This window comes from Gorilla gorilla, chromosome 5 (genome assembly GCF_029281585.2).
Source record: "Gorilla gorilla gorilla isolate KB3781 chromosome 5, NHGRI_mGorGor1-v2.1_pri, whole genome shotgun sequence".
Taxonomy (NCBI): domain Eukaryota; kingdom Metazoa; phylum Chordata; class Mammalia; order Primates; family Hominidae; genus Gorilla; species Gorilla gorilla.
This window is the reverse complement of record NC_073229.2, coordinates 93,485,280-93,507,500: the sequence shown is the minus strand read 5'-3', so window position 1 is coordinate 93,507,500 and position 22,221 is coordinate 93,485,280. Positions and strand designations below refer to the sequence as shown.

Genomic DNA, 22,221 nt, shown 5'->3' with positions numbered 1-22,221 from the left:
GAATTACTATCCAAATTCCACTCAATATATTAAACATCATCTGAAACTATGGCTAAAGAAAGAGAGGCAATCTGTATAAATACTTATCATACCTAAACCATGTGCAGTGATGTGTGCCTGTAATTCTAGCTACGTGGGAGGCTGAGGTAGGAGGATTGCTTAAGCCCAGGAGTGTGAGACCAGCCTGGGCAACATAAAAAAACCCAAAACCAAAAACCAAAACAACAACAAAAACACTTACCATAACTGGAAATTAAATTAATAAAATGTTTAATGCATTAGATGTTTTCAGCACTGATTAACCTTACTCCTGAGAATATATGGGGAAGAAAGTTTAATAGTAAACATTTAATGAAAGGTTAATTTTTAGGATGTGTGGAGGGAATTAATTAATTATGCTTTAGTCAAATATTCTAAAGTTTCATGAATTACAGTCTTGTAGCTCTACCTCTGCCTTGTCCTTCCTTTCTTTCCTCTCTCCCTCTCTGCTTCCCTTCAATCAATATTTATTTATCAGCTGCTCTGTGCCAGACACCATATTAGCTACCAGGGAGGATGAAGTCATAATCAGGATGGTCCACTAGGAAGCTCAAGATTTAAAGCCTGATACATGCACGTCCAAATTCCAGTTCCTCCACTTCAGATGAATGTGATTTTAAACAATTGATTTCATTTTTCTGAACCTCAACCTGAATATCTGCAAAACAGAGATATGCTTTATATTGTGGGCCAAGGAGTTGGCAGAACGTGTGGATCAATGCCTACCTTGTGGGGTTGCAAAAATAAAAAAAGTGGGGTAACCTAGAATGGTGCCTGGAGAATTTAATAAACACTCAATATATAGTAGCCATACTTATTACAGAAGAGTTTATAGTTAAATGGAGGTTAAAACACGTTAATATTTATATCTATCATCCAGGAAAAGTGCTATGGGAGTTCAGAGAAGGATAGAGAGATGGCTTCTTTATACGGGAAACACATAAAACTTTCTGAGAAAAGTGACATTAGGGCCAGAATAGAGGGATGGGCTTGGCCACGAACACATATGTGTGGTTGGAGGTCTGGTGGCTGAATGGCACACTGGGAAGTAAAAATCCAAAGAACACGGAGATGGGAAAGCCATGAGAACAGGACCTATCTATTTTAGTTGGCATAAAAGAGAATAGCAGAAAAGCAGGCAGGTGGTGAAGTGGAAGCCAGATCATAAGGGATTCTGAATGCCTGGCTACTAAATTTGGAATTTATTTTGTAGGCAATAGGGAGATGTTGAACGTTTAGGGGCACTATGGTGAGACCTGAATCATCAAACATCAACTGAAAGGCTCACTGGTTCGAATTCTACTGAATCAGATCCACAGTGGACTCATTTATCATACACGAGGGTTGTGTCTAAAGGAGATTTCTGGGAATCCTTAGTTTGACAGAAAGTCCAATTAGTTCAATCCTGAAAGAATTCAGAGTATGTAATTCCAAGTATTAGTTCATTTGCTTGGAATATATAGGGGCTCCATTATGTTTGGAACAGATATGATTTCAAAGATCAACTGTTATGGATATGTGAACTAAAATGGCCAATTTTAAACTTTGTCAGAAAATCTGTATTCTAATTTCAAATGCTATTATTGTCACTACATGACCTATTGAATTCCTGAAAGGTTCTATTAGTGGGTAATACATTAATTCATAATTCATTAATTTTGGCTTTCTACTAATCTTTAGCATCCCAAGCCACTCCCAGCTCAACTGGTGTTCTCATTATTGTTCACAAATGTGTGGATGCCCTTTAGGTCAGAGGCTTCTTTAGTGGTAAAAAACTACTGCACTCAGAAGTCAGAGTGGGAACAAGATCTGCACGGAGTAGGGAGGGACTTGGTTGTCAGTGTGTGGTACCCAGGAGCGACTCATCGTCCTGCGTGTTGGGCGTGATAAGAGAGGAGCCTATAGACTCTCATACTGAAAAGTGTAATATCGTCAATTGTCCAAGTAAATGGTGAACCGTGGAGCTGTCCAAAGGGATCACTGAAGTTGGTGATGAGAGCTGTAGGTGCCAGGAAAGGTTTCAATGGAGGTGTGAATCTTATGATAAAAACTTCGAAGTTAGTGTAAGTCTCCGAATTTATGCAGCTGTTTTGTGTTTGTTAATTTATGTTTTGCACTTGAGTACAGAATAAGGAGCTGTAGTTAAACAGATGCATATTTGTTAAAGGCTAAAACATCATAAATTCCATATAAGCCAAAGTGCACGAAGCTTCCCAAAATGCTAATTTGGTCTTAAGCTGCATCAGTAGAAGTAGAATGTTAGGTAAACAGAGTTCAGAGCCATCCAAAAATATGGCAGGGCTGCCTGAGCATTTCCCATAGTTCATGGATCCAGAGCACACTGGCTGTCCACTTGTGGATAAGTCCCTCCCTCCCTCCATCCATCTATCCTTTTCTCTTTTCTCCTTTCCTTTTTTTCTTCCTTCCTCTCTCCTTTCATTCCTCTCTCTCTTCTTTCTTTCCCTCCTTCTTTCAACCTACCAATATTTAGGTATGAAGCAAAAAAGAGTATGCTTATTTTTAAAAAGTAAGAATTTGCAAAAGCTACTTGGGGGAAAGAGATCTTAACTGAATGGTTTGTGAAACACACACAAAGTAAAATAGTTTCTTCTCTGGATATCAGTGCCTTCTCTTTTTTAGTGTGATTTAAGTGTTTTCCTGCCTGGAAGCAAGGAAATGGACTAAATGGTTTTTTGGTTTCCCTTTGATTCCCCAAATTCTATTATTCTACATAATTACCATCATTTGCAGTGCCAGGCAGGTGCTGTGAGTCAGCAGCCCGGAAAAAAAAAAAAAAAAAAGAAAAGAAAAACCCCTTTATTTGAGGTTTTAAAAAAGTCTTTCTCCACCCAATTATGCAATTTTTCATTAATAATGTGCCACTACAAATTATGTGACTAAATTAAGGATAATGAACTCACTCATGCTCATTATTAATAAAAACTGAATAAGGAAGTCGCATTTTTTTCTCTCTCTTCTCAGATATTTAGGATGACAGTCAAGCAGCAATGACGACTCTGTCCTCCCCACTCCTAACCTTCCAAATGGTAAATATTTATAAATCTCTTCTAGAAAAGGCATGCTGCTGCAGAGATGTGGTGTAATTAGTAGACTATTTTTGTTGTCAGGAAACTGAGATACAGATAGTTGTGCCATTAATGATTCAATACCCAGACCATACAATAAGGGGAAATTACAATCATATTATAGCAGTTAGCCATCTGTATCTGTTGCATAAGACTTTTAGATTTGTAAATATAACCCTCTCCTTTGTTTAAGTAATGAAGTTTCTTCAATTATTTCAATGCTATCTTTCAATATTTCAAAATGAGTAGGTAATGTGTTTAGGTCTAATCTCAATGGTGTAATTCTCACTTGCATGCTAGCTAAAAATTGATAGCCTTCTATCAGGAGGAGTAGAAGAGGAAGATCCACTCATTACGAATGAAGTGTTTTCTATATGCCTAGCATTTGACTGATGATAACAAATAATACATGATTCCTACCTTAAGGAGAAAAATTGATGAACATGAAACTATTAAGAGACCAATTAAGAGTTAGAGCGTATATTTCTCATAGCCTTCATTTAACAAACACAGATTGAACGATCATAGCCATGCTATAAATCAATAGAAGCCATGATAACTTACCACAACCGGAATTGTACTAGTACTGAGAGGAATAAAAGGAAAACATAAAGACAAATAAAAGATACTCTTCAGCTCTTCCGAAGCTAACATTACTAATCAGGAAGCTAGGGCTAAGTCTCATAAAATACATATGGAAGAATCACTAGATTAAGAAGGTGACCAAAAGTCATCTACTTTAGAATAATATAAATATTGATGTCTGGAAAAGAAGAAGGACCATCCAAGGGCCGCAAAGAGTATGAGGCAAAGAAAGAGCCCCATATTTGGGCAAAGGAGAAGAGCTGGTGTCAGATGGCAGTCCCAGCTCTATGTCTTATAGCTGAGTCTCAGCTTCCTAGCCTATAAGGTGCTTCTTAACCTACTTGCTTTTGAAAGTGTTGTAATGACTGAAGATATATATTAATTACTGTTTTCTATGCTCCATTTAGGAGGGTGAAATTGAAGTTTAGAAACCTGAGTTGGGTGACTTGCTTAAGGTCAGATAGTTCTTGATTGAGCTTTTGAGCTTTCGACTAGTATACTGATTTCTGGAGTCCTGGTCTAGTGCTCTTATAATTACATAAACTTCTGTGAAGCTATGATTATGCCATAAACATAGTAATTGTACAAAGTTATTTTATTTGATGAAGTCCTGTACTAAGATTATAATAATGTAAATGAATGAGAAGAGAATGGTCACAGTTCATAACCAGAGTCCCCAGTGTTGATGTGTGTACGAAAATTCTTACCACAAAATAAGTAAATCTCCTGGAGACAAAAATCTATCACTCTGGTTTCAGGTTACAACTTCATATACATAAAACAATTACATTTATGTCATACATTCAAATGAAAATGGAAATATTAACCCAAAGGGATATTTGAAAAGAAACTTAATTTTAATTTTAACTCTGACAGTAAAATGATCAGATGAAGCCAATATAGTTTTGATATAAAACTAACTCTAATTAAGCTTACAAATGAGGATATTTGAAATATGAATAAAATGCCTAAAGATTCTGTCATTCCTAATTTGTCTTCGTAGACTTTCCAAAGTATGTTTTGGGGGCTTATACTTTTTTGTTCTATGTAGACTTATCTTATGTTCCCACCATTAGGAGGTCCTGGAAGGCAGGAATAATATCTGACATGATGCATCTTCTACTCAGGCATTGAAGCAAAGCATACTTACCATACTGCTTGTATTTGGTATATCCCGAAATCTGTCCAAAGTTTGAAATTTCTGATTTAGTTCTTGAAATAGTTCCATATGCCTCTTCCTTGTATGCATGACCTTCTGCAAAAGAGAACAAGATAGCTCTCATCCCCAACTTGATGTATGTTTTTCAAACAAGAGATTTAATATTTTTGCTTTAATAATAAGGATAATCAAGTTTGGCAGGAACCAGGAGGTCTTATAAGATGCACAAATGCAAATAAGTTGCAGCAAATCATTGTCTCATATTCAGCACTTCTTACACATTAAGAATTGGCTTTTTCTTTCACTTACAAGACTACAAAAAAAAAGGTTTTGTTGTGGGTACATTAAAAATGTACCAGTCATTTCTGAGTAAGATTTTCATTATTCAAAAGTTAAAACTGTTTTACAAAAACTGTTATCATATTTTTAAAATGTTTAAAAACTGAAACTTGTAAAGTACCCAGTCGCTGATGTTTGTCATGGGAAATATTACTTTTTTATGCTTTATTTCTATAAACACTAAAATCCTAGCTGGCTGTACTAAAGTGGGAGCAAAATCCCAAGCCCTGCCATTAAGGCTGAATCAAAGCATTAAAGTGTCTGAAATATATGTGGGATGTAAAACCTTGCATTTTCCATGTGCATAATGATTGAGCTTCTTAGGAGGAAAATCTGACCCATAGATTTCATCAATTTGTTTAGGAGATGGTATAGATTCTTTTAGGGTTCAGAGTATAAATTGTGTAGCTGATATGCTTCTAAAATCACAGATACAAATATATTCATACTCCTCATCCCTGGTTACACCCTTTTCTCCCAACTTCACCATAACTCAACAAATGGAGTCAAATAAAAATGGCCTTGGGGTAAGTATCATGGGCTGAATCTTGTTCAATTACACATCATTTAAGAGCACTAACGAAGAAGAGTTAGATAATAAGTGCCCTGTATTTGTAATTGTTATTTTAAAGGAGAAAATGTCTTCCTCAGTTTTGATTTTTAAAAGTTAAAAATCAATATTTTGGTGATTCTCCAAGACTATGCTTTCATATTTGTGTAAGATTTTACTGTATTTTAACCATATGCCTCATAACTTACCATTTGTGCACGTGGTTTGCATAGGTATATTATATCTATGTTTAAGCTAGAATTTGAATATTTGGTCCCTTGTTTCAACTAGCAAATATTTTCAAAAGTAAGGATTTGTTTTGAAAAAGAAATATATCTTTGGGATAGCTGTAATGCCTAATTCCTTCTAAAAGACACTGCAGAGAAGCACTTTATCTCCTTGAGGAAAAGGAAAAGGACAAAAGACAAAAACAACTGAATCTTTAACACATTAAAAAAGTCTGTTCTCTCCTATGCAAGCTTTAATTTCCTATATTTAATAAATATGTATCTAGGCAATACATTGTTTAGCTCATTTCTTTCCTTTTCACTACCCTACTTTTATGTGAGAGATTTCTGCCATTTTATGTCTTGCAACAATCAGTTTCTGTCTTTGCTCCTTTTGGCTCTAGGAGTTGGCTGTGTGAGAATCAGGTGTTTGAGGACAAGAACATGGCAACATTACTCATGATAGGGACATGAAACATAGCAAGCAATTATAGAGTGATTAACTTCCCATCAGTTTGGTGGGGAATATACAAAACGGATTTGCAGGATTAACAGAGAAACACCAGGCAAACATAATTTGACTAGTGATGGCTTGTGGAGATTTATGAGAGAGAGGATTTGCATAAGCAACTCAATGGGGAGATTTTGAGGACCCTGTCACTGGCAAACATAAAGTAGCACATTCTTTCCTTCGGGAGACAAACACTTTCATGCAGTACCAGGTTCTAAGATACTGATGAAAATATGGATTTGTGTCATAAGGAACACTTAAAAAGAACTATTGTAGTTAGAAGACTGGATCTGCTTCTAACCTACAAATTTCATTTTTCATAGCAATGAATCTTATAATATAGAGTTATTTTCTTCTACGGCACAGTAGGGGTGATGTACTGACATTTTTCTGAGACATTTTATTCTATCATTTAATACATGCTTACGAGCATCACATATTGTGCTAGATGCTCAGGTAATGATGTTGCACAAAATCTGATTGAGTTTCTGATCTCTTGTAGCTTGAAGTCTAATGGAGGACACAGGCATAATAATTCAAATAAATGTAAAACTGTAAGTGTGATAAAGAAAACATATGTTGCTGCTATGAAAGTGATAGGATAATTTGCTAAGATAAATCCAAGTGAGGCAATCCCCTCATTTTCATATATTCATATTTAATTTGAAATTCCTCAAATTAGTTATTCCCATGGTCTTATTTGTCTATCCTCTCTTTTCCATTTTCTAGGACTCAGACAATTTCTAGCTCAATTTTTAATTCTATGCTGGAATCCCCTCCCTTCAATGGGATCTTTCCTTTTCAAGTACAAGAAACTCATTCACTTCTAAGAGAGTTGATGCCAAAGGCACAGCACCCTTATTTTGAGATGAGCATCTGATAATTTTTGTTTGTGAAGTCTCCAATTATCCTTCATCTTGTGAGGATTCTGACTTTGCTTTGGGGAACTATACCTTCCCATCCTTCCCATGCTGCTGGAAATGTCCGTTGACATTCCTACTATTCTCTGGCCAAGAGGTGAATTATTCCATCCCCTTCCAACAGTTATTTCATTAGTCAAAGTCACCTAATGTTTGTTGCAGCCAAATACTTACACCAGATAAAGCATTTTTAAGAAGCAAACCAAGCATCAAATATATTCCATGGAAAAGAATATACATTAGCTGATTGGCGGTTTTATAATTATATTCTGATTGAATGGGTAGTACCTAATTCAGAACTGGGTGGATCATATTTCAAAGAATTGGATTGCTATGAAAGTCTAAAAAGTATACAGGAAAAATATAAAGTTATGCTGGTCACCAATATTACGTAAAAAACATTTTGATATTTTCTACCTGGGTTTATTAAAGCTATTCTGAATAATAAAGCTGAAGGACGCTGAAATGAATATGGAAACAAATGAAAAATTTGTATGCTGAAATATGGGGCCCTTGTTACCTAGAAACATTAATTGCAAATACTTCCTCATGCCAAATATTCATTCTAATTTGAAACTGCCACCTTGGCACTGCCAGAAATAACCATAGCAATGATGGCCTAGAGTTCTGGCAGAAGTATCACATAACAGCTGCCACTGACAGCTCATGTCTCTGACATGAACTCAGTTTGATTGTCCATGCATGATTTCTTCTTGTTCATAGACTCAAGTATATCATCCAGCCTTTAAAATAAAGAAGAGTCCACTGATAAGAATGCCAGCTTCACAGTGAACATTGGAGCGTTTATAACCCAACAATATTCTGGGGCAACAACTTAGGTGTCGTTTTAGTTTTCACATGTACTAAAGGTTTCCTCTTATTTATTTACTTGTGTGAGTATTTATTTGTAGCACTGATGCCTCTAATGAGTTGCCACTTGCTTAGAAGTTTTCATGCTTATAAATCTATTGGTCTATTTCATTTAGCTATTTTTTTATGTTTAGTGACATTAGGGTTTATCTGATTGCCTTTTTCTTTCTTCTCTAATTTAAGCACCCCTGTTTTTTAAAGAAATTAACTGCTGTCACAAACTGAACTTAGAATTGAGTTTTCAAAATGTGTAATAATGAGAAAATTCTAATCTGTGGATTTTCTATTTAAATAAAGATATATTCTGATTGACAATATCTACACATCTATAGAATTCAGGTGGCTGTCAAATATTATATGCATCTTTTGCAATAAAGATGAGAGCATGATAATGTTTCCTTGCATTCGTATTACTATCACGCAACATTTCTGGAAGCTGTATATGAATCCCCATCCTGAGAGGACCACCAATCTAACTGCACAAGAAATATGCTCTCCTGAGTAGCTTATTTCAAAAGACCCCTTTCTTTTTATACATTTTAAATGCAAGAGAATTAGTCATTGCAATCCTTTAATTATTGATATTAGAGAAAAAGTGATTCTATAAAATGAAGCACATTCATCATATTTCAGATATTTGAGAAAAATGAGGATGGAAAGCCACCTGTATGTCTGGAGTACCTGCTATATCCCAAGAACTCTCCTAGACCATTTAAATACTTGGAATATGCCAAGTCTGATAGCATATTTCTCCAAGTTGGATCTAGAGAAATGTATATTTAGACCTCAGTTGTATCACTTTTAAGTTGTGTAGTCTGAAGTATAAAATCTAATCTCCTTTTAGCCCCAGTTTCAGTAATCAGACTTATGTTGCAGCGTAATTTTGAAGATTTAAAAAAGGATATAAAACACTTATCATTGGGCCACACAGATAAGAGCCACTTAAGAAATGGCAGCCATTATTATCTTTCTTAATCCTCACAATAACCCTGGGAGGTAAAGCCATTATCTCCACTTTACTGATTAGAAAACTGAAGCTCAAGGAGGCTAAGCAAGTTTCCCAAGCTCACACAAGTAGTGAGCAAGCTGGAATTCTTTCTGAATTCCACATCAATTCTCTTTGCTTGTTGCTATCTCAGATGTGTCTCATAGATTCAGGGAGCACTCTTCTTTAGACTATTCAGGTTTGTAATTATGTCTTTTTAAAATGGAAAATGAGACAAAACAATCCAGGATGGGCTAGGTACTCTCTGTAGTGAGCCCATAAGCTCCATGGATATTGATCACCCTGCAGCTATTTCATAGTACTGCAATTATACTTTTAATGGCTGGTCTTCATATTTTGTCTCTGAACAGTTCCTGGACAATTACTTATTCGTCTGTATATCACTGGCACCTAGCACACAGCATCTGGCATTCAGCAGATGCTCAATAAATGTATACTGAATACCTTAAATGAACAAGACAGCATAGACATATAGGCCAGGGAAGGTGACTGCCACATGGAAGGCCATTATAAATGTCCTCTTCTTCTATAAAAGAGGTCTTCCTGTTGGAAGAATGGTTCATTTACTGGTCCCAACCAGGAGCTTTGCCTCCTCATTCTGATTTTATTGTGTTCCTTTCTTTTTAATACAAATGACTTGTAAATGACCTGTAGGTGGCCTTAGAAAAAACTGTTTACAGATTTTCACTTTAATTCATAAGTGTGAATCACAGAGTTGACGCTTAAGTCTGAATTATATATCAGAGAGGTATTCACTGTATACAGACTTTTAGAAGCTGAAATAAATTGTTAGAGAAAGTTGGAGAATCTCCTAACCATAAACATTATAGTATGAGGTCTGGAAATCATGGGCTGATGGGAATTAGAAACCAGTTTCTGTGAATGACGTTTTCCAGCCTTAGAACTTTATACACCTACAATGCCATTGCCCATATCGGCTAAGATGAACCTGTGGTTCTTCTTCTTCTTTACTGGTTTGCATGAGTCCTTTATGGCTGGCTTCTGGATGAAAAGGGAAGGGAAGGTTAGAGTAATATTTTTAAGTTTTTTGGCTTGCTTTGGGGAAAAGAAGTTCTACTTACTATGATCCAATTTGGTGAAGAGGAATTCTGGTATCTATGACTTACTTTGGAGGAGAATAAGGGGCCAGTGACAGGAGGGAAAGAGAAGATCAGAGAGATCCTGATTCTGAGGTTGCTTCTGAGGCCTTTCAATGTTCTTAGTTCAAAGCACTCAGTATGCCAAAGCACCATACTCTGGGCTACCATTTCCTGAGCCCTGTATTCCTCTCTCCAGAGTAGGTTGTTGAATATTAGCCTAAAGTGAATGTCAAAACTCATATTAAGGAAGCAATGCATACTACAGGGATTTAGCTTAGTTCTTAAAGTGTGTTGTGAAAGGGGGACGATTTCCTTGGCTGGAGTCCCAATGCGTCCCTCACATGGAACTTGTAGACCCATTTTTAGTGTCTATGTTTCAAATATGTTTCTGTTTGAATAAATATGATGCCAGAGTTTAAAAGAAACTAGACGCAGGGTCTGAAAACAGCAAAAATTAGTTGCATATTTTTTTTATTTTGCCACTGTCAATCATGAGTATACTTGCTGTAAATGCATAACTTTGCAACAGTTTAAATTTAGTAATATAAAAAAAGATGGCTATTGTCTAGGACTAAATTGCTCAAACTTTTCCTCTAAAAGTACCCAGATTGCCTAATGGAGTGCACTTACTGCTGGGGCTCAGGGACGGCGCAGGAAGAAGTCTGTTATGAACAAGACATTTCTTTGAAATCTTATGCCTTATACTTAGAAATTGAAATATACTTTGATTTCTATGTCACAATTTAGCTGTGTTTGTAGTGATACTGAGTTAATATAAAGTGATCTGTTACTTACTATTATCCCCCACATCTCCTTGTTAAAACTCAAGCCCCCATGAAAATGGGGATTTGTGATTACCCTGTGTCTGTGTCTTCTTTTGTCCTCTGTCCACCATCATTGTCTCCCAGTTTGAGAAGTATGAAAATAGTGGAAGTATAGAGCTCATTAAAAACTCAGAGAAACATCCTAAAATGTTTTTAAAAGGCTACATAGGCCAGGAACGGTGGCTCATGCCTATAATCCCAGCATTTTGGGAGGCTGAGTCAAGGGGATCACATGAGCCCCAGAGTTCGAGACTGGCCTGGGCAACATGATGAGACGCCATCTATACAAAAAACAAAACAAAATATAAGTAAGCCAAGCATGGTGGCACATGCCTGTGGTCCCAGCTACTAGGAGGCTGACATGAGAGGATTCCTTGAACCCAGGAGGCAGAGGTTGCAATGAGCCAAGATTGCACCACTGCACTGCAGTGTGAGTAACAAAGCCACCCTCTGTCAAAAAAAAAAAAAAAAAAAAAAAGCTACATAATTTTCATGGAAAACTGAAAATTTTTATCTCTGCATTTTTGGAAGTGAAGATTAAAAAAAAAATCCGTATGACAAGTATATGGATACAGTTCTTTTTATTGTTCTTTGTTTGTTTTTACTTTGTTTTGAGATGGAGTCTCACTTTGTTGTCCAGACTGGAGGGCAGCAGCACGATCTTGGTTCACTGCAACCTCCACCTCCTGGATTCAATCAATTCTCCTGCCTCAGCCTCCCAAGTAGCCAGGATTACAGGCGTGCACTGCCATGCCCAGCTAATTTTTGTATTTTCAGTAGAGGTGGGGTTTCATGGATACTTCTTTATTCATATATTTTTAACATGGCATGGATACTGTTATCTATTAGTGTTTCAGAATGAATGCCTGTAATTGTGTTTCTGGGAATTCTTAGAGCCCAAATCTCAACACAAGACAGACAATTAGAACATCTTACCTAATTGTCTGTTTTAACTTCATATTAGGAACCTTTATTCTAAAATATTAAAATGGAACTCACCCTGACTAGATATCTTCTTGATTTCCCTGGTTCTGTTACTCGTACTAGCAAAAACCCAGGCTCAGAACTGGAGAGTCTTCTTTTTTCTGCTCCCTCACCATTTCACCCTATGTTCAGTTAAGGACCAAATTCCATAGATTCTGCCTCTGCAGAGTCTTCTCATTGCTTTCTCTTCCTACCACCTCCAGGAAGTGGACTTTCATTACCTACTATACTAGCCAATCCTAATTGGTATTTCTACTTCACCTTTCACCCTGCTACAATCTATCCTCCCTGTTACTGACATACTCATCTTTTTAAAACCTAGAGTATAACAAATCATTCTGTGCTGAAACAACAGCAACAACAACAACAAGCAAACAAAATACAATAGAAAAAGTTTAGCAGCTTTTAGTAGCAAATTAAATAAAAATCCCTCCTGGACTATAAGGCATGGTTTCTAAATGACTCACTTTAGTCTCTTCTTCCATAGACATCTGTTTAGGTAAATTTTGACTTACCTGTTGTTTCTTAAGAATGCCACAGATTAGCCAACCTACATGCCTTTTCCTCTTCCTAGAATTTCTACCTGCCATTTTTCTATCTCCTTGAGTTATATCTAACGTGGATATCTTTGAAATTCAGTGTGGCTATCTTTGAAAAGTCTCTTCTATAGTTGTCATTTTTTATACTAGTCTCTGCCTTAAGTCAGGTACAGTGTCCAATAACATTTTGTTAAAGCAAACTGGATGGAAAAATAATTCAATTTTTCACCATTTTTTAAAAAAAATTACTGAATGCTTACTAGGTACTAGGATCTCTGGAGGTGGGCATACAATTTCAATAAGGCATTTGGTTACAGAACATAAGAATATCACTACAGTATTTTCTGTATACTTTCCAGAAAGCAAGAATCCAGAAATGCAATGCTGTTCTGGAGACTGGCTACATGAAAGGGCTATTCCCCTGGTATGACATTAACTAGCCACAAGAGTTTTAGGGATATATGAGTTGGCAGAATATTATCATAGTGTGTAGACTCTGGGGAGTGTGTTAGGCTTAAAGCCTGAAGCAAAGATGTTTTAAGAAGTCCAAGAAGCAGTCTGTCAGTGGCAAAATATTTAAGCTGGCCATTGTATGATAAAGCTTGCAGGCGGAGCAGGAGTGTCAGGAAGCTTGATACAAATTTAATTAAGCTAGCCTGAATTAAGAGGGGGACAACCTGGACTTTCCCTCAAGAACCACCCACAAAATATAAATAGATTGTATCACAATTCATTCGCATTTATACCTGGCAATAAGTTTTCTAAACTCAATCCACGAAATATCTGCCACATACCTGTTATAGCACATGAGACAAAGGGAAATAGCTCTAAACAATTCATAGAGTAAAAGTAATGTCTCAAAGTTCCCATCTGCCCCACCAAATTTTGACACCTATAGTAATCATGCAGTGATTACAGCAATTAAAGAGCTAAAGACATGTCCGGGGTTCTTGTGTTGCAATTTCTCTTCTTTATCAGCAAAGGTTTTACTAACAACATGGTTTTATGGGTGGAATAATAAGCGTAGAAATAAGTATCAGCTTAAGGAATCTGCTACCAGTTGCCATAGAGAATAGATGAAAAAAGAACAGTTTTTCTAATGCTCCAAGTGACACAGTATGATTAGATTTCTTTTCAGTGTTTGTGATTACATAACTTAGGTTGGTTGAATTGAGGCTTAATTTTAGATCTAGGTTTTTACTATATTTTGCCACTGATGCCTAGTGGGTTAATTCCTTCCTCCTTTCCTTTATACTAACATAACAATTTATTGCTTTTAGACAAGAATATATACAGTCTGATCCTCTATTTTTGGCTACCTGAAGAATTAATATTAAAAAGCTATATAATATCTGTTCTTCAAAGGCACTAAAAAATCTGAAGGCAAAGATTGCTGAATATTGTCTATTCAGATTTATATTCTTGATGCTTTTATGCTAAAAACTTTGGATACAATTAAATATATATTCAGTGCTAAGTTACTACAATGAGGCTGCATCAGTATTAAAATTTGCTATTTAATCGTAGATAAAAGATTCCTTATCATTACTTTGTATCTTGTAGTCTGAAATGTTACTGAAAAGAACTTATTATCCTTGGACTCCATTCAGGGTAAAACCATTGTTGACCATTGCAGTAAATAAAAACAAGTCTTAGTTTTGACACATGATGTACATTGTAGAGCTACAACATTCATCTACATAAATGAAATGACTGAATTAGGAGTAGTTAGCACATTCTAGGAGGCTTCTGTAATTTTAGGAGTATCTGTTAAGAGTATTGAGTTCTATGTATGCATCACAAAGGTACAAATATACTGGAGAAATATATAATGTATTATATCCAATTATGTTAGCAGACTATGAATCATATCCAATTATCAATACACATAAGGACATTTTATGTGGTGCTTAAACATCATTAATTTTGTATTTAGCATAACCTCCTCAGATGGTATGATTTCAGTAATTTCGAGTAAACATATTACAGCATCAATATAAATTCAATGTAAATTGGAAAATGAAAACTTTCATCTTGTTTGTATCTGTGAAAAGGCATTTACTAAACACAGGAGCACATTGAATCAATAGTTTCTATTGAAAAAAAAAAAGCATCAAATGTACCGCAGAGAACCTAAATGGCAGGAATCAGAACACGAAACAAGTAATTTTCAGAGAAAGCCTAGCTAACCAACCTAAGCATACTCACAGGATCTCTTCAGGAAGTCACTGAAGTAAAATCAAGAAAATTGCTTTAAATATAAAAATCAGGAAGCTGACATTCCCCCTCCCTACAAACTGAATCAACCAGGTTCAACTCCTAACATAAATTGTTCACTTATCGTAGTATGTATAAAACAAATTCCTCACTTGTCCAGAAAATCTCAGTTTAGCAAATACTTAAAGTAATTCCAAACTTAAAAATTTCATCCTATACGGATAAACTTTAATTTAAAATGTCTGACTTATTTAATTAAATTAGTACATAATACCCTTACATGGCTGCATAGAGTAATAACTTTTAAGTAATTATATATCTATTTTGAATTCAAGTAATTACAATTCTAAAATAATTCTTATAAACTTACCTCAAAGTCAAGGTCTGAATATCGTGATTTTCTTCTCTGTAAGATATATTTTTAAAAAGAAGGAGAAAAACCAATTAAGTTATGTTTAGTCATTCAAACAAAATGAAAAATCATCATTTTCATTAAAGATAATCCTGCTTGTTTTATACATATTCCCTTCACATAAGGAAAAATGTAAAATTTCATGAATCATGAAAAATTTTATGATTTCAAAATATTCCATTCACAATTTTCTATTTTCACTTTGAACTTCTTTTAAAATTGGAGAATATAAAAATACAGAATATTTCTCATTTTGACCTCTTAACCCTAATTTTTAGTAAGGAGAAATTGTTCCTATGAAAACTCAAACAGACATTTCAATCTTGAAAGAGACTTTAGGCTTACTACAGCAAAGCTACAGACAAACAGGATTAAAAGTTGTATAGGAAAAACTGTCTAGTTACCTCGACATCTTCAACCAACCTCTAGTTTTCCTTTCTACCAAATTCTAACCAGTCCTCTAAGTCCCAAAGTTCTTCATAAGTCTCACCCACATATTTCTTGTAATTTGATAATCCTCCATGACAGAAAAGTCCTTCTCATTGCTAGTCCTAAGGAACTAAAGTATTTGTTCTAGTTCAGCAAAACAAACTATTCCGCACCCCACTAAAATGTAGATGTACATGTAAATGTCTCACAGTGTTTCTCTACGGCTCCACCTTTGTTAAACAGTTTCTGAAATCTAGTTATAGATAAAATGCATTAATAAAATAATGAGGACTGATACAACCAGAAAACAGGATTACAATGAAATTAATATATTTCATGTGATATGATTTTCATGATATTAGTATAAAGTATTCTTAGCAAACTTTTAGTACAGATTTTTTAAATTTAGAATTTTTTGATGAGAGAGGGAATGAAACAGGGAGAATTAACAAACAATTAAAGCATGTAATATTCAGGCAGTTGGAAAAATATATAAACCTTTGGGCAAAATTTTGTTTTATTTTTCCCGTGCTCCCATCCCAACACCTACAATCTTCAATAATTTAATAGGAAATCATACCCAAAATAGGTAGCAAACTCTAGTCTGCATTTTAACTCTTGAACATTAGGAGAGACAGAAAAGAAGCACTAATGTAGTTTCTTGAAAACTATGATTAAATTTCTGCAGCTACAGTTAAAATTGTCATTACAGAATCAGAACCTCACTGTATACCTAATCCCCAAACCATGTTTCAGTAGACAGAAGGGGACATGCCGAAAGAAAGGTTTCACGTTTTAAGTGAAAAATTCCTGAAATAATTTTATTTTAGTGAAGCTGTTTAAGACTGAAAATGCAGTCTTCAAGTACAATCAAGGAGAGGGCTGAAAGGAGACTGCTTTATTGAATAAAAACTCAGCAGGTTGATCTCACTTTCTTCTTGTCTCCAACAGCACCTCAGTCTCACCGTGGTGACATCCAAGCATTGAGCCCAGCCCTCTTTTGCCATCTCCCCGCCACTACTGTTATCTAACTGTGCTGTGTAAAAACCAGGCTCCAGTGTACTGCACCACACTTTGCTGCAATATGCTAGACTAAATGTCAGGGCTTCCATTCTGCTCTTGGATACCTTTCTTGGCACTGTGACTAAGCAGGACATTTTTGTCAGTATACATTAAGCAAGATTCTTTCTTAATACAGCAAAATTCAAGGCTGGAAACAGTTTTAAGCAATAATTATAAAACATTAGTCATGAGCTTTGCATTTTATTTGAAAATTAAATAGTGACATTTTGTGAAAAAGATTTAGAAGCAAGAGCAAAAGACAAGAACCTAGATCACCAGAGATAGATTCTGTTTATGAGAGCAGGTATGTCAATGTGAAATATGGAAGGAAAATGGATACACTCATACAAGTAGATCTCATTCCTATTTAATTTTATTAAAATTAAATTCTAACATAAGGCATAGCAGAACTGGCAGTCTTGAAGGATTAGACTAAGGAATGAACAAATCAAACAAACAGATTTTAATCAAAAGAACCTAAAGATGGTGGTGGGATTTGGAGCGGATGCAAAATAAAGCAGTAAAGCCTTAAAAATTAGAGAGTGGGAAAAAATGACAGATTTTTACAGTCCAAGTGAGTTAAAAATGTGTGTAAAGTTATTCAGGTTTCCACAATACTGACCAAGTGTTTCAACCTTTTATTGTTTATATAGCACTTTCACATTTGCACATGCTACCCACCCGTGGGATGGTCGGATAAAATATTATTTATTTTCCTTATTTTATGGATAAGAAAAATTGAGGGTCAGTGGAGTTAAAATGACTTGCCCGCTTCACCTGTGTGGTAAGCAAATGAGTTGGGATTCAAACTCAGGACTTCTGACTCCAAGCGCAGCATTTTATTTACTATCTCTTGCTGTCTTCTCAGTAATACAGGAGTGATATGTTACAGTAAAAATGCCTGTGATGTTTTGCTAATTGTTACCAGACTCAGCAAAAATAACAATAGATGAGCCAGTCAGTCCAAGTCTGACTTTCTAAGCATAAAGCAAGGTCAAGCAGGTTAACTTTTACTTGTCAATTGCATTTTGAAGGAGAAAAAAAAACTAGCAATTTGATATTTACATATTTGAGAAAATATCTGTGTTGAGTAAAATAACTTAGAAATCATTCTAATACCAATCATTTGTAAGCAATGATACAATAACAAACAGTAGGAGACTTCTCCACCTCCAGACATGACTCTCTCTCTCTTTTTTTTTTTTTTTTGGAAATGGTCTTGCTCTGTCACCCAGGCCGGGGTTCAGTGGCATGATCACAGCTCACTGCAGCCTCAACATTCAGGGCTCAAGTGATCCTTCCACCTCAGCCCTCCTAGTAGCTGGGGCTATAGACATGTGCCACAACACCTGGCTAAGTTTTGCATTTTTTGTAGAGATAAGATTTTGTCATGTTGCCTAGAATGATCTTGAACTCCTGGGCTCAAGTGATCCACCTGCCTCGGCCTCTCAAAGTGCTGAGATTACAGGCGTGAGGCCCCACCCCAGCCTTAGTTTATCTTAAAGGGGCATGGGGCATTGGGAAATTGATGGTGTAAAGAAAGAATAAGAACATTCAATTCTGTTCAATTTTGGTCTGTTTCCACCGTTGGTATACATACAGTGTATTGGAAAGTCTTTCAAAGTATTGAAGTTTATTGAAACCCTAACTGACTTGCATGTTTATTCAAATGTCTTTCTGAGCTCTCTAAAATATTAATTCCAGAGAAGAAAGTGATTGGAAATTGTTACATATGTTTTAAATTAAGAACCAACTGAGAAAAGTGGTCAAGCCATAACAATTTTTCTGATAATCTGATAACTTTTAAAAATGCTACATGTAAATTTAATATAAGCCAGGGATAGGTGATATTGAAATATTTTATGAAGATACAAATCCCTCTGTACATATATTCCAATTTTTCAAATAACCTAACGTAAATAATCCTTTTTCCCAAAGTAGGTAATGGAAACCTTCTATGCTCTTTCCTCTTCCTAATTTCTATGCTGTTTCCTCTTCTTAATTTCCCACTTAGAACTCATCCCAACTTGTATTCTATTCTCAATACTCCATTAAAATTCCTCTTGCTGACAGTCTCTGATGAGCTCCATGTGGTCAAATTCCAAGGTCAATTTTCTGTCCATCTTATTGGACACTCAGAAGCTTTTGAAAGTTAATCATTTTCTCATTAAAACACTCATCAGCTCTCAGTCTTCTTATTTTTCCCCCTCTTTCTTGCTGCAGCTTATGCTGAAGTCCCCTTTGTTGGCTCTCTCATATCCGTGCCTTCTAAATGTTGAGTTCCTGGGCTCTCGTCTTTCTCTCATTCTCTTCTGGATACCATAATTCATTCCCATGATTTTGAATACCATCTTTTAAGTTCCAAACATCCTTTATTCCTCCTGCCTTTCCCATGATAGAAAATGCTGGATTCCTAATTGGTCAAGCGAGAGACTCAGGAGTCACCCTTCCTTCCTTTCTGTCCCTCGTCTTCCACATTCAATCCACCAGCATGTGCCATCTGTTCTATCTCTGAAATACGTCTTGTTCTGCCCACTGTTTTCTATCTCCACTTTCACCTGCACAGTCAAAGCAACTGTTATCTCTGGTCTGGATTACTTCAGTAGCTTTCTGACTGTTATCCAACTTTCTGTTCTATCTCCTCTCCTAAAACCTCTGGCTTCTAATCCTTTGCTTTCTAAACAACCAAAGTTATGGATGAATGGACGGATGGATAGTTGAATCCATGGAAAAATCATTGTGACAATCTTTTGCTTAACAGTCCTCATTTGCTTCCATTGCTTTACAAGACTGTGCAAAGTCTGGTCTCTCCTTTGCATTTTAGCTTCATCTTAAGGAGTTCAACATTAGCTACACAGGTATTCTGATCTTATGAGAATATGCCAAAACTCTTTTCTACCTCAGGATCACTGCACTTACAGTTTCTTTTGCCTGAAAAATTCCCTCAGCTCCTTGCAAGCCACATTACTTCTCAATTTTATTTCTTACAATAAATGACACTTTCAGATGCTTCCCAGACCACCTTATCTAAAGAAATCTCTCCCTTTCATTCCATAGTTATTACCCAGTACTGCACACTATTTCATTCATCGGTTTAATGGTTGTCTGTCTCTCCCATAGGGTGTATTCTCCACAGGGGAAAGATCCATTTCTATCTTGATTACATTTAGATCCGCAGCATCTAGCAGAGGGCATGGCACAATAGGAGACATTCACAAAATTATTGGCAAATGATTAAAAGAGCCACACGACAACAGCCAAAAGTATTCAAAAGAATGTGACTTTTTGTTTTTGTTTTCTTGTTGCTGCTTTGCTTGGGCATACTCTGAGAGAATTTGTTTAAGCAGGTAGACTAAACACACAACGAAAACGATTATGAATAGGTCAACTGACAAGAGAATCAAGACAATTTGCAGGAAGGAAGGCCTATCACTAATAGAAAGGAGAAATTCTTTACGATGATTTAAAAGTGAGAAAATGTACAACAGTATGAAGCTACTCAAAGGAATACTTAGTGAATGTATGCATAGAGGCATTTCTCCACATTTAAGTCTTGTAGAATGATGAATAATTTCTCAAAGGGAATACTTCATTGTTTTCGTCACTGCAAATTAAGCTGGACAAGATACTAGAAGATTCACAGCAAGTAATAAATTCCACTGACTAATGAATGGCAATATGACTGCCATTAAAATTTCTATTACAAAGTGATCAATAAACCTACTTGCAAGGAGAAAGTTCTGGTAGCAAATCCACTAAAAATAGCTGCGGAAATGATACCTGAGAATAATTAATTTTTAAAAATGACTTTTATTCAAGCTAATTTTGTTGTATGCCTGCAAGAGAGACAAAATTCTGTAATCCACGAGTAAAAGCAAAACAGTAAAAAAGGGCAAGTTTCCCTTTCATCAGACTTACATGAGAAAAAAATGTAAAAGAGAAAAAAATGTAAAAAAGAAAAAGTTGTTTCTGCACAATGGTCAATTTTATAATGGTTTCTGTTAGTGACAGAGTGCCCTAGTTCCTGAGTGAGGCCATAACATTTTTTCTAATATTGTGAATATCGATTTAACTCAGCATTCAAATTTCTTTGCAGAAATTCAGGGCATTACAGTAATGACATAATAATAACATAATCTTACATCTAAAGTGTTTGTTACAATTTCAAAGCTTTTTCATGTACATTATCTAATTTGATCCTCACAACAGCTGTAAGGGAGGCACCTGTAATGTGATATTATTGTTAAAATATTTTACCTTTAAAAACCATTATGCTGAGGGCTCTATAATTCATGTCCAGAGAAAAACTGGTGTATAAAAATTTAGCCTAGAATGGTGTCCTTTCTGGCCATTACAAATTGAGAGAGACTTATTTGGTTTCAGACATATAGGTAAGCTTATACACAAATAGACAAGCTAGAACAACAAAATCTTCTATTTTGGATAAGAATTTTGTAATGTACTATCTAACTGTTATCAGTTATTAAGTTTTTTATTGATAAGAAAAATTAAGGCAAGAACAACAGAAACCATTTAAGGTGTTTACATTTCAGCAAGATGGTCCACAAAAATTCAAATGATAGAAGAACTGAGATGCCACATAGGGGACCATGTAGTAACCCAGGGATTAGCAGAAGAGGTCAGTGTACCTCCTAGGCTGGACAGATACAAAGAGAGGGCAGAGTGACTTAAGCCCAGAGGTTGCAGCACCTGGCATACACTGGAAGCACTGTGGGAACTACACCAGACATACAAGGTGCTTCCAAAAGCAGAAAGAGTAAGGGAGAAAGATCCCAGGTTTCCCTCTTTTCCTCAACCTCTACTCTCTCACCAGTGCTTCCTGTTGGCAGAACCCAGCCAAAAGCCAGTGACTCAAGAACGTGAATTAACCTTGAATGATACAGGGAAAAGAGTGAAGAATGGACCATGTGATAAACATGTCCAAGATGTGCACATAAGTTGGAAAGAGTCTTGAGTGGAAAAACGCTTACTATTTAAATCTAACTTCTACAACATGCTAAAGTAAATACCAGAGTTTCAATGATTCAGAACAAACACTGACTTGTCTCTGTACAATGTTACAACTAGAATTTTTCAGGAAATAAATAAATAAACAACAATCTAAGGTTTAAATTAGATTTTATAGTCCTCAAGTGCTTGAGAACCATGATATCTCTTTTGTCCCCTCTTGCTCAAAAGCAAAATCTTAGTATGTTTTTTGTTGTTGCTGTTGTTTTGCTCTATGTATACACCATGCACTCATCACATTTTGTTCATTAATTGAAGGTAAATGACTAAAGTGCTGATGACAATATCATTCTTCTTAACCTTAAGCAAAGCAGTTACAGGATATTTAGGGCTG

At 35.7% G+C, this 22,221-nt stretch overlaps 1 protein-coding gene across 2 annotated transcripts in view; it reads right to left on the bottom strand.

The window, feature by feature from the left end:
• The window catches only part of ADGRB3 (adhesion G protein-coupled receptor B3), a 755,063-nt gene that overhangs the window by 1,716 nt on the left and 731,126 nt on the right, over positions 1-22,221 (bottom strand). For both annotated transcript variants that reach the window (XM_019029897.4, XM_019029899.3), the window contains 2 exons: positions 15,327-15,362; positions 4,861-4,965 (listed from right to left, as the gene is read on the bottom strand). In XM_019029897.4, coding sequence (XP_018885442.1) covers positions 4,861-4,965; positions 15,327-15,362 — 141 coding nt within the window. The remainder of the gene's footprint in view (positions 1-4,860; positions 4,966-15,326; positions 15,363-22,221) is intronic.